Below are 13085 nucleotides of genomic sequence, written 5' to 3'. Positions count from 1 at the left end.
GGTTACTGCACTTTCTAGGACGATCATTTCAAGAAAGCAAACTCTGAACACCTCATCCCTTTGCTCAAGAGCCTTTTCATGTTTGTCCCCTGCTCTCGAAACAGTCCAAACACCTCACCCTGGCATATGAGACCAGGAGGATCTGACCTCGGCCCACCTCTTCAGCCTCTCCTCTCTCAGGGCCCCTACCCCGACACTGGCCCGGTGGTTCAGCACTCCCCCACCAGCACCGTCTTCAGTTCCTACAAAGTGCATACTCCTCTGACCTCTTAGCCTTCACCTTGTCCCTTCTTGCCCTCTTCTCCTAGCCACCTGTCCATCAGCCCGCAGCTTCTTCCCTTCCCGTCCCTTTCTCTCCAGGTAGGTCAAGGACCCTTCCTTGGTGCGTCCACACTAGTTAGGACCCCACATTAACCCTGTCATAACGCATATCACCCTTATTGTAATTGTTTGCTAGATCCTTCCTAAGGTCCTTCAGGGTACAGGGACAGCCTCTTCTTCAAATGATCTCAATGTCTAGACCACAGGAGGTAATGAATAAATACTGGCTTTATTAAATGAAAACTTTTTTTAAAGGTTGGAAGAAATTGTATTGAAACGTTAAAAGAGATTATTTCTGAGTTAGGGGATCCTGGGTGATTTTTATTTTCTTGTTACAGTTCAATAAATGATTCCTGAACTTAAAATTTTTTGTAAACTAGAGTAAATCACACAGTACTTGAAATATTAAAAATAATCTGCACAACTGAAAAATACCTTGTAGTTCTAGTAGAAAAACAAGCCACAGCCTAAATGAGGCTTACCCTTATAATACTCCAATGTAACAAAATGCCTCCACCTACTCTAAATCCTCCCAACCTCCAGCTACAGTCACTGCCCCTGCCCCCTCTGCTCCACAGCATGGGCTCAGATTGCAAGAAGCCAGGTGCTGACACTTCCTGAAGAATTCCCAAACCATGCTCTGCCCCTCCCCAAGGGCAGGGCCCATGCAAGAGCCCCCTCAAACTCCCTGGGGAGAGCATGACTCTGCCCTGGCCCCTTCCTTGACAATATTCCTTTCTAAAAGGATTAAACGCACCAACTTCTTTATATCCTCCAAGGGGAATTAAAGAGAGTTATCATCAATATGCACTTAGCAGGGATTAGAAAACAACCAATCAAAACCTATCTAAAATATTTAAAAACAAATTCACTTTCAAATAAACATAAATACGTACATATGCTTTTGTAGGTTATAAAGTATTTTTGCTCTTTTTATAACACGCTCTCTGCCAACTGCTACAATGTCATTTAAGGCCAATATTTTATTTTGGCTGAACATCCATCTGGCATTATTATGCCCTTTAATTTCTGCCACTCTGTCTATTAGAAGATTACAGAGGTTTTCACACAGAGTGGGAATCTAGGAGCAGACCTAGATCGTCCCTGAACCACAGAAGGGGCAATCAAACCCATTAAAAGTCACTTCAACTGCACCACCCTTCCCCAACCCTCAATCCCGTGAGATGAGTGTAAGAAAAGGCTAAATGTACTACAGTGATTAGCATCAATTACCAAACTGGCTACAATTCTTTTCATCTCTGATTATCACTGATTACCTAATGAGTTTACAACAAGCCAATGGCTCCATGGTCAAATATTTCAACCTGCAGGATGGAAATCTGCCATTCATAGCCTTGAACTTACCAGGAATTACAAAGTAAAAACATTTACCTTTGAAAGTTTATTAACTTTTTCAGGCCATTTATTTGTAACTAGGAATTTCCTAAATGATATCCAAGACTTCAGAGTATTAACTGAAGTTTGAAAGGTAAATAATTTATTTCCTCTCCATCACAAAATTCAGGGGGCCTATCATTATAATATGAATGGCAAAGTGAAAAGAAGGTAGTGTATACAATATGAACTGGGAACACAACAACTAGTATAGATGTTTACTAACCACATGTAAATGTAAATATGCTTTTCCCTCTTTTTTAAAAACACACATATAAAACACATTAAAGAAACAAAAATTAAAAACTTCTTTTACCAGCAAATTCCTTCCTGGTATCCCAGAGACTGCCATGGTTTCAGGGATCGTTGACCTTAAAATTACAACACTAAGACCATCTCAAATTAGGCCCCCAAAATCTACAGTTTGCAAGAGTTCAGAGGAAATGTACATAGCCCACGAAGCAATGCCGGTTCATGCAGAACTTCGTTTGACTATTCATCTGGCTATTTTTCTTTCGGACATAAACACAGAGGAGGACTCCGAGTTCATCTAGTTTCAGAGGAGGACGTATTACAAAATTGTGAGAAAAATGTCATACAATTTGCTCTGGCACGTGCATGTGGAAGGGACCAAGCTCCTCCATACACCTCTATTCATAAAGAGCTCAGTTGTTTGGCTGATATATAACTGCATTCTGGGAAGCCACTTCTACCAATACTATTTTAATAAAGACGATCTGGGCTATAATCCAACATGCCACACTATTTCATTATGGAAAAGAGGAGATGCGCATTGATAGTTAATTGATTACAGCTGCTGCTCATTATTAGCCCTCACTTCACTCCTAGTAGGATTGTCATCACTCGAGAGAGCACGTTTTAATTTTTTGACCAAAACTACACTGCAGGGATGACTTTAGGTTTCCTAGGCCCAGCATATTAGACTCCACACAAGTTTCATGGTAATAGGAAGGGAAGAAAAGAGATGGGAGATAAGAAAATCCCAGAAATCATTTAAGGAAAGGAAGACAGTCTTAGAAACTATCCAGGGCAGCTTAGGGCATTCTAGTTAACAAAAACAAAAACAAAACAAAACAAAAAAAAACAAGAGGTGCAGAGCCAAGCCGACCAAAGAGCTTATTTAGAACAGAGAAAGCATTTTTTAAATGGTGAACTAACGACATACATAGATAAGAAAACACTAAATGCCTATTTTCAACTCTGACTTTTCCACTGGGATGGAATGTTTTCACATGAAATGTAATAGAATTCCAATATCTGAAGAAAAAACTCTGCTTCAACACAACTTCCGTGTAATAACAACGGAACACTTAGTATTTAAAAATCTCCAAATACATGTTTCCCTTCCTACAGCTATATAAGTATTTCTAAAATATTCTAAAACTTCAAGTACTGCTCCTGGTAAGTGTTGATCTGCTAAATTAATGAAAAGAGTAAGGAATAAAAGCAAAGCAATAGACTTTGAAGATTTTAAAAAAAGTTCTTTACTCAATAGTTTATGGTTCGTATCTGGCTCTCTTGTAAACATTTCTCTGACGATGAACCAGCATGTGGGGCAGTAACTCTCTGCTGTTGCTGCCTTCAGGCACACTGACACTCTTTTAAAGGGATCGCCAAATCACATCTTGTGAGTGTCTGAGGTTTCCAGGACACAAGCACCTGGTAAGTATCTTGCTGGTACTCATTAGGTCAGCCTGTTGGAATCCAAAGAGATCTTGGATCACCTGGGCTCAAGATTAAAGATCCCACATAATTTACCTAGCATTATTTTTACCAATACTGATTGACATAAAAAGTCCATTTACAGCTTAAATACGGAAAAGCTCACTGGATTTCAAGATAAACTATTTCAGTCCTACCACACAGAACAAACGCAGTTTAAATGCTTATTCTTTCAGAATATTAAAGGTTTAATAGTTTATTTAAATTCCTAAAGAGAATAAAGATTACAACCTAAAAATATTTTTGTATCATTTTACAGTCACTTAGGCTTTGGCTTTAGAATTTATATAAAATTATTAAAGACTAGGAGAGGAAGTAGAAAGCATAGTGAGCAGACAAATACATAGCTTCATTAGAAAAAAAAAGCACTATCTACAAAAGCTATCATGCGTAATGATTATAAAGGAAATTCTCCAAAGCTTCAACTTTCCCCATGAATACTTTGTACTTACTGTAATGCTCACCCGGTCTCCTGCCAGAACAAATATTTTAATGTAAAATTTAATAAGTGGAACTAAAGGTATTATGTCTAATTTAAAATTCCATATTGTGTAAACTACTGATATTAACATAATTGAGTTTGTAAACAATCCATTTGTAGAAGCTAACCTTAGACACTGTATTGACCCAAAATATCTAGTGGGGCTCATCTGCAAAATGAAGCATCAATGCCTGGAATTCATTAAAAGTGTTACATGTTTAATTTCTCCTGCCCTACAGCTCCACTGTCTCGTAAAAATTTTCCTTTGATGTCCCCCACTAAAAGAATTAAAGGAATATTGTAATTGAAATGTCATCAATAATTCACAAGACCCTCCTCCACAGCAATACATCTGATGAAATATTAATTGAGCTCCACAGACTGACAGTCTGCAGAGGAGCACTTGCCTGTAATTTGAACCACGAGTCCTGATCTTGCTGTAGCTCAGACCTGCCAAGAAGGCAATTATCTGGATGGTCTTGCCCAATCCCATTTCGTCTCCCAGAATTCCTCCTGCCTGCTGGCAGTGCAATTCCCACAGCCACCTAACACCTGTCTGCTGGTACCTACAACAACAAACACCAACAAGAAAAAGAAAATGGCAAATGGTGGATAATACAGATCATAACAGAAAGTACTCATGAATTAATCATTTAGCGAGGTTCTAGTACCAGTCAGAGAAACATGCCGGATGTGTGTTTTACATGAGTATTATATTTATAAGGTCATACATTTTTGATTACCTAGGCATAAAAATCACAAATTTTTCTTTACAGAACATTAACACATTTCTAATTAAACTGATAGATAGGGTAATTAGGGACTATTTCATTTCTTTTTCAACATTAGAAATAGCTTGGTAAACAAGCATAAACTTATTATCTTTTATTCAATATCCTTCTGGAAAAAACTGCAAATATTTTTAGTTATACAAAGTTCCAATAATTTTTCTATGAAAAGGTGCATTAACATTTACTTTTTCCATCTGAACAGCTTCAAAAAGGACAGAGAACACTACAATTTACAGTATACACTGTTGAAAACTCACTTGGTAATATTTTCTTTCTATAGGAAAAATTAAATTAAATTTTAAGGCCATAAACAAGTCTGAATAATAGGGCTGCTCACAAAATTAGTACATAACATATGATTCTGTCATATTACTAGCAGATGCAAAAAAAAAAAAACAGTTTAAAGACTCAACAATACAAAAGGTCTTTTAATATTTTAAAGTAGAACTTGATTCAGGAACTTTATCATAGATACAAAAAGGTCTGAGCTATTAAAATCTTAAATAAGGAGTACAGGTCAAAGAGCAATAATATATTCCCCTCTAAAAACAAAAAAAGAGTTGGTATTTGCCCTTCTCCATCAATGGTATGTCTAATTCAATAATCTAAAAATGAAGTTAAAAAAGGAATAATGCAAAAAGCATTTTTGAGAGTGAAAGATTTAACACTATGGAACGGTATGAAGATTATATGCCAAGTAAAAAAAATCTAAAGCAAAAAACACTTAAAAGACAATGAAAGCTGAAGAATTTTTTTTTTTTTTGAAAGAAAATACCAAGGCTAGTGAGCTGCCCACCTTAAAAGAAGGTGGTTTTGTTGTTGTTTTACTGCCCAAATGTTTTTTACTCTTTGGTATGTGATATGTCTACCTAAAATCTCATTGTGGATTTCAGTCCCTGTTAAACTAGTTTTATTTACTCTTCTCTTAGTAAGTATGTCATAATTAACTTTCCCCCAGTATTCTGCAAATCAATTCCAAAAGTTTGACTCTAGCTGTTGCCATTATTCTCTATCATATAAGGAAAACTTTGAATGAGAATTTTGCTGCTTAAGTTTGCTAATTATAATATACACACTCAATATGTAGCCTGGACGAGAGGATTTAAAATCCAAACACAGTGAAGTCTACTATGGATAAAAGATCATTTAATTTGGGATGAAGGACAAATTCTATTTAACACGTGGTATATAATCAGAAAATAAAGGCTACCAACCATTTAAGGGGCCTACTGCTGGGGAGGCACCTGGCCAGGTAAGGTTTGGATACAACCTCACAACCAGCCCACACAAAGAGGATCAGCCCATTTTATAGTTAGGAAATGAAGGCACAGAGAGGTTAAGTAACTTGCTAAAGGTCACACTGCTAGGAAAAAAATGAGCAAGTCAGAACTGAAATCCAGAACCTCTGATTCCAAAGCGATTCCACTTTGGAGATAATCTTGACCAGCAGTTCTCAACCAGGGATGGGGGTAAATGGGGCGTAAAGAGGGTATTTTGCTCCCTAGGGGACACTGGACAATACCTAGAGACATTTTTGGTTGTTACAACTGGGAAAGTGCAAATGTAATCTAGTGGGTAGAGGCCAGAGATGCTGCTAAACATCCTACAATGCACAGAATAGTCCCTACAACAAAGAATTATTCATCCCAAAATGTCAGTTGTGTTGAGAATGAAAAATCCTGATCTAAAAATAAAAGTTGGTCGTGAACTACTTACATTGGACTAATCTCAGCTATGGAAAAAGACGTAGTCCAAAAAGCTCCCCAAAAAACTGATGTACGTTCAGAATCACTAAATTCCAGTCAATCAGCCTCCTTTTACTGAGGTACAGAACAATTATAGGACCAGCTCCTCCGGGCAGAGTAGGGGCCGAAATCTCCCAGTGGCCATTGCAGTGTTTTCCCACTATACAACACTGCCTCCACCCAACACGGGTCCAACCCCTCTCTCTGTTTGGGGCCAATCAACTTAAGGAATCAAGAGAGGGACAATCAAGAAATCATGAAAGGATAAAAATTGGTGACCAGCATGGTATCCCAGAGGGAGTTAGGACATCTGGATTCTAGGTGACCCACGAGAGGCAGAGACACTGTGCTAGATGTTTCCTCATCTACAGATGTAATTTCCAAGGGCGTTCAAACAGTGTATGATTGTGCGTATAAGATGATGAACAACACTAAAGAAATGACTTCAGGAAAAATATCTACCAGGCAGCCCTGTAAGTCACATCACTACATGGAAATCCCCAACCACAGCTGGGGACGTTGTATAAAGATGGTGAAGAGCGGCTCTCTCTTTCCATGAAGGCCCTCAGGCTGCACAAGCACACTGATTGGTAGGCATGTATCACTGGATGAGGAGTTAGGGGGTCTGGGTTCTGGTTCCAGCAGTGTCACTAACTGACTCAGGTTTTGTTGCTTTAATTTCCTAATAATAAACACTGTAAAACAATTACATACTTTAAATGAAAGCAGGCTACGGAATTCAGTTTTCAGAACCTTTGAAGACATAAAAATTACTCTTTAGGAAAAGTTAAAAGATTTTTACAAACTACTGTATAAGAGTAAAGAAATTACTGTACTCTGCTTCCCCCATGAGATGAAGCATCACAAAATAACCACAGATAATTGGTATATCTTGGCACTGTCACATTAACCCAAGATTGCATTTACTAGTGTGGCTAAAAGTAAAGTTGAAAGATTGAATTTTGTCATCTGATTGCTAAATCACACAGTCAAATACATTTTCCGGGCAAACTTTCAAAACAGAATTTTAAAAGTTAACCATGATCTTGCAGAAAACAGCAAACAGTTAAATAGATAACTGTACCTGCTGACTCCCTTGCGTACAAATATACCCTGTTAATTTAATTCCACAGAGTGCGGTAAGTACAGTAAAAATAGATCTACAGCTTAAAATTAAATTGGCCTGGCTAAAACCTAATCATAAAAGAAAAATGGAGACTCTACCAATCCTATTACTTTTATTTCATGTAGCAGAATAAAAGAAACAGAAGTTTCATAACATTTATGAAGTATTTAAAATCCTGTTTTTGAGAGATGAAAAATGAAAACAAAAAAATACTTTCCAGGAATGTGCAATTAAGACAAATTTTTTTTTAAAAACGTGCATTTACGTTAACTACAATAGGGTTAATAGTCAATACACTAAATCCTATATACTCCTAGTAAGCCAAGTTTGGTTCTATTAACTGTGAAATTCCTTTGCTAGAAAATACCACATTTATACAAAAATGCACATTCAACTTGATTCTTGAGGATATTTGCCAAATCACTTAATACTCATGTAGAAGTATCCTGTCTTTGTTAAACCAATTTAATCTATCATCTGGGTATTCCTTTTGCTAATATAACACTGATACTATTTGGCGTGTTTCTTAATAAGCAATCACTTTAGAGAAGATGAAAAGAGTTGCCAATAAATATTATCTTTATTTACCTTTCCATAGTTAAATTTTCATTTGGGAGAAGCAATAAACACAGTAGCCACCTCCCCAGGCTATAAAACATCTACAAAAATTACTAGAGATTCAGGTTTGAACTTCTTTACAGTTCTTCTGTCCAGTATGGTAACCCAACCAAGATAGTTCTCATATTTAGGATTCAGCCGTCCTATTATGTTTAGTGGGATAAAATAACCACTCCCTTTGTCCCCTCCAACCCAGGAGAAAAATTAAAACTATAATAAAAGCTCTTCGAGAGGAAATATAAAAAGCATGCTCTTTTTAAGGAGACATCTTGCACAAGTTTAGGGCATGGCTGACAGCTGAATCTATGAAGGAGATTAAACATAACCATCCCAAAGAAAGAAGTTTACATCCTGCACCCAACTACCAAGTGATGATACAAGAGACAGAAAGAAGCTATTTAATGCTTTAACTTCCTATATGCATCGAGGAAGCCTTCCTAAAGCACCTTGTTTAGTAAACCCCAGGAGGACTGAGATTGAAAACGTGACTCAGTATTTACATTCATCACGGAGACTCGCCTGGACCTTATAGGCTATAGGCACGCATCTATCACAGGGCATCCGGTTATCTGCAACCCTGGGCCACTTCACATATGAAACACAGTCAGTTTCAAATAGCAACTCAACCCGAAGGTGCTTGCCTATATCTTCTCTTTTGATATCAGAATAACATCTACAGGAAATATTTAGATACACATTTGGTCAGCTCAAAAGTATTATACCCTTAGGTACAGTATAGGACACTCAGAAAAATAATCTCTACACAGTTTTTTACTTCAATATAGAAGTAAAAACCTCCCCAATATTGATTTTAATAAGCAACTCTTCTTAACTAATCTGATTTAGAAGTTAGAGGTTTGGCCCCTTAAAATTGCTAAGAACAGCAACAAAAAAAGAACTCGATGTAGATAGCTTTTAAATGTGTAGCTTTTAGGCTGCTGAGACAGGTCCACATAGATTCATCAGTTTATAAACATACCCAATGCGCACTTTAGTCAATTTATTACCATCTAATTTTAACGAACAGCATGTGGCTAAAATTTCATTTGACAGTATCTGTGTTTGCAATAAATAGTTGCAAGTACCTTAAGGGCCCACAGGTAAGTACTATGTAGTTCCTAAAATATTAATTTGTACACAATGGCTTGATGACAGATGTAAAGGAAGGAACACATGGCACATACTTAAAAAGCTTTTTGAACAGAAAACCCGGCACTTTAAAACCTTCGTCAAATTCGGCATCACTTTCCTCAGAATCATCTTCAAGCCTCAAACTCTTCTCTTTGTCCTGCAGTCTCAGTTTATTCCATCTCCTACCGTGAAAACAAAAATCATATTTCCATTATTTTGGTTCCAAACCAGGTTAAAATAGATAGTTCTAAGTAATACACAGGAAAAAACAGACAAAATAGAACAGTCTTTTAGCTTTCTGCTGCCATCATTACCCAAAACACTGATATTCAAAGGAAAAAAAAAAACCCAACTGATTCTCTTTTCCTTCCTCCTCAATTCAATTCTCATTTGAATTATTATAGCTGCTCTAGAAATATTCCTGTAAGGTCTCATTTCATTATCAAAACTACTTGCTCCTCTCCTGGCATACCCTAAAGGGAAAATTTCTCTGCTAGTTCCTAAGATATATGAACTTAATTCTAGAAAAGAGTCAGTGAAAATTTCGATATAACTAAATTTATAGATACTAAACGTCATAGCTCCAAAATGACAACGTAAGAAAAAATAAATTTTATTTATAATTACTATTTCTGTGCTAAAGATATGATGGTCATAGCATAAAACAGCACAACATCTTGAACATAAAGCAAATTTTTGGTCAAAATTACTATATATGAGATTCACATATTGATTACTTAATTAGGGGGAGGCATCAACAATATAAAGTACTGATAATTATACCACTGAGAAAAAAATGTGTCCACTAAATAAAACCTAAGTTATAAATTTAGTTATATGCTGCTTTTCAGATACGAAATAAGATGAACATTTATATTTCAGAAGGGTGACAGCATGTATGCATAACAAAAGAAACGTCTAAAGATCTGAAAGTATTAGCAATACAGCAAGGCTGTTGGGAAGGTGCAGCCATTTAGCCAGACTAATTTTGCACCTGTATAACTATAATGGACACTGGGGTCACAAGTGGGAAAAAAAAACTCAACAGCCTCATATTCTAGTCACTTCCATAATAAAAGGATGGCTTTTTTCAGTATGCATGCAACTGACACTTTGAATTTCACAAAATGGTGGAAATGAAATAAAACAATAACACAGATAAATGCCTTCCAAGTAAAAAGCTCACAGGAAGGGAATGAGAACAGCAACACAATAAGAAGGCATTTCTCTGCCACTGATTATGCAGGAGTAATAGAGAAAGTGTGATGGAAGGTAAAGGAGAACATGGAAGGATAATACTGCACACGCTGCCCAGTTGGAGGAATGGTATGTTTTCCAGCACCAACTACCAAATCAGCACAGAGGCCAAACCCAGCCCCGTGCACTAGATGCTGGAGGACCTTTAAAGCACGTCCTCTGATAAATTCTGGTCTTGTTGAAAATTTCAGCTCTTCAGAGTAAGGAAAGGAAGGGCTAGCTGAGGATCAGTAAGGAAGAATTGGTTGGTGATTTGAAACTGCTTCGCAGGGCACTAAGAGAACCTATAAATAAGCAGTGCTGGTGACTTCCAGAGAACAGCCAATGAAAGAGACAGTATATGGCCAAGTCTAAGGAAACAGCTATCACATAACCATAAGATTTAATATGTGACAGTCTTTTTATGGGAAAAATTTAATGGCCTTTTTGTGCTTAACTTCTAAAGGTGATCTCTTTCTCCCTTTTATTTGTATTTTTCTTCCTTAAAATCACCATGCAATTGATGAAATGAAGTACCTCTAAGTGGCTATAATAGTGTCTGCTACTCTTCTGAGTTTCATATTATCTACAAATTTAGGTAAGTGCAGTGGTATACCATAGTGGTTCTCAACAGGGGGCAATCTGGCCATCCTCCGAGGGCAACCCCCTCACCCCCACCCCAGGGTAACTTGACAATGTCTGGAGACATAACTGGTTGTTACAACTGCTGGGGGGAGGGGAGAAGCACTACTAGCATCTAGCAGGTAGAGGCCAGGATGCTGCTAAACATCCTACAACGTCCAAGACAGTCCTCCACAACAAAATGTTACGTGGTCTCAAACGTCAAGAGTGTCAAAGTTGAGAAACCCTGGTATAAAGGTAACCCTTACCATCGGAACTTAGAAACCAAAATGATGTATAAACATTTTCCTAATGTATATATCTGAATTCCTGCTTCTCACTATCTGAAATTTAGCAAGCAGGCAATTTCAGATAATGAGGCAGTCCTCAGTATCCAAATTCTTACTATCAGAGCTCAGAACCAAACACCTGCATATTAAAAGATAACTGTTTTTAATGAATTTGTGGATAATACAAATTTTGTGGAAAAATCACAAAACCTATCACAGCCACTTAAGAATACTTCATTGCGCAACTACTCAAAAATAATTTTACAGGAAGAAAAAGAAAAACAGAAGATCCTGGCTTAACAAGTTTGACACAACGAGGTCGTGAAATATCTTACATACAAGAGTACCACACATTACCCTTCATTGATAAATGATAGCTATTGCCTTAGACTTAGCCAGTTAAGTCTTTGTGGCTGTTAAATTTCCCACCGCATCACTCTGTTTCAACAGATTTTCAGCTTCCTCCTCCTCCCTCCCTTCTAAAACATACAGGCATCATGTCGCCACAGAACACACAGCACCTAGGAAACCACATAAGCCACTACAGAAATGACTGCACTCCAGTGCCTTCCGCTTTGTAAAGAAAGATGAAAAGAGACAAATGTTTATTCAGTTTGGCTAACAGATGACTAAAGGTGGTGGGGAAAAATCATTATTGCCTACAAGTATTTGTATCATTGTAAAGACAAATCGCCCCAGTAGAATCATATACACATATTAAAGACAGAGAGTACCAGGGTTATAAAACCACATGCATGTGTGGCTCAGGCTAAGAGATTCTCCTGGTATATAAAGCAGTAATTCCTCATGTGGTTTACAGCCAAGAGACCTGACCGTCTAACCCGCGCACGCTGAAGCAGGGCAGCACCAAGTGCTGGTTGACAAGAAGTACCACGTGGCACACTAGGGGGGTGGAGGAGGGCCAGATTCACCTCAACTCTGAGAGAAACAGATGCCTTTCCCATCCCAGATGCTACCAGGGTCTAAAATTGCCCTCTTTAGTGTGCTTAACTCGCTGGTCCTACAGCCTAGCAGGCCAAGTGACCTGTCCAGCCAGCAGGTGTAAAGGGGGATGAATAAAGCGGGTCTGACATATGCAATGAGCACGGGCCCAAACCCTCAGACTCAGACAGCCTAGAATCAAATTCTACTGCCATGTATTAGCACTTCAGCCCTCAGCAAGCAACTTAACCTCTTTAGCATCTAAGTTTCCTCAACTCTGAGATGGGGGAACAGCGGCATCTACTTCACTGGATTTAGGGGAGAATTAAATGAGGTGCCACATATAAAGCACTTAGCACGAGCCTAGAATATAATAGGTGCTTAATGAATTAATATGTTATTATATATAATCATATCTACTTAATGAAATCCTCACACAACCCTGAGTGAACTATAATGTTCACTTACAGAGGAAGAAACAGAGGCAATGTATAGTCCAATACAATCTGCATGTGATAACGCAACGCACCACAAATGCTTGACAGAACTCCTGAACGTGTATATTTGCACAAAAACTATGACAGTCTGTCAAATGGATGCTCAGTAAATGACTGTGAATAGCATGATCACCATGAGTAAAGACAC

The 13085-nt window shown here is 37.7% G+C and overlaps 1 protein-coding gene across 2 annotated transcripts in view; it reads right to left on the bottom strand.

Moving 5' to 3' along the window:
- Positions 1 to 13085, bottom strand: part of ERCC6 (ERCC excision repair 6, chromatin remodeling factor) — a 70028-nt gene that overhangs the window by 30578 nt on the left and 26365 nt on the right. For both annotated transcript variants that reach the window (XM_061196243.1, XM_061196253.1), the window contains exons 6-7: positions 9405 to 9533; positions 4348 to 4506 (exon numbers count right to left, since the gene is read on the bottom strand). In XM_061196243.1, coding sequence (XP_061052226.1) covers positions 4348 to 4506; positions 9405 to 9533 — 288 coding nt within the window. The remainder of the gene's footprint in view (positions 1 to 4347; positions 4507 to 9404; positions 9534 to 13085) is intronic.

This window comes from Eubalaena glacialis, chromosome 1 (genome assembly GCF_028564815.1).
Source record: "Eubalaena glacialis isolate mEubGla1 chromosome 1, mEubGla1.1.hap2.+ XY, whole genome shotgun sequence".
In the NCBI taxonomy this organism is placed as follows: domain Eukaryota; kingdom Metazoa; phylum Chordata; class Mammalia; order Artiodactyla; family Balaenidae; genus Eubalaena; species Eubalaena glacialis.
This window is presented reverse-complemented; position numbering and strand designations above follow the sequence as displayed.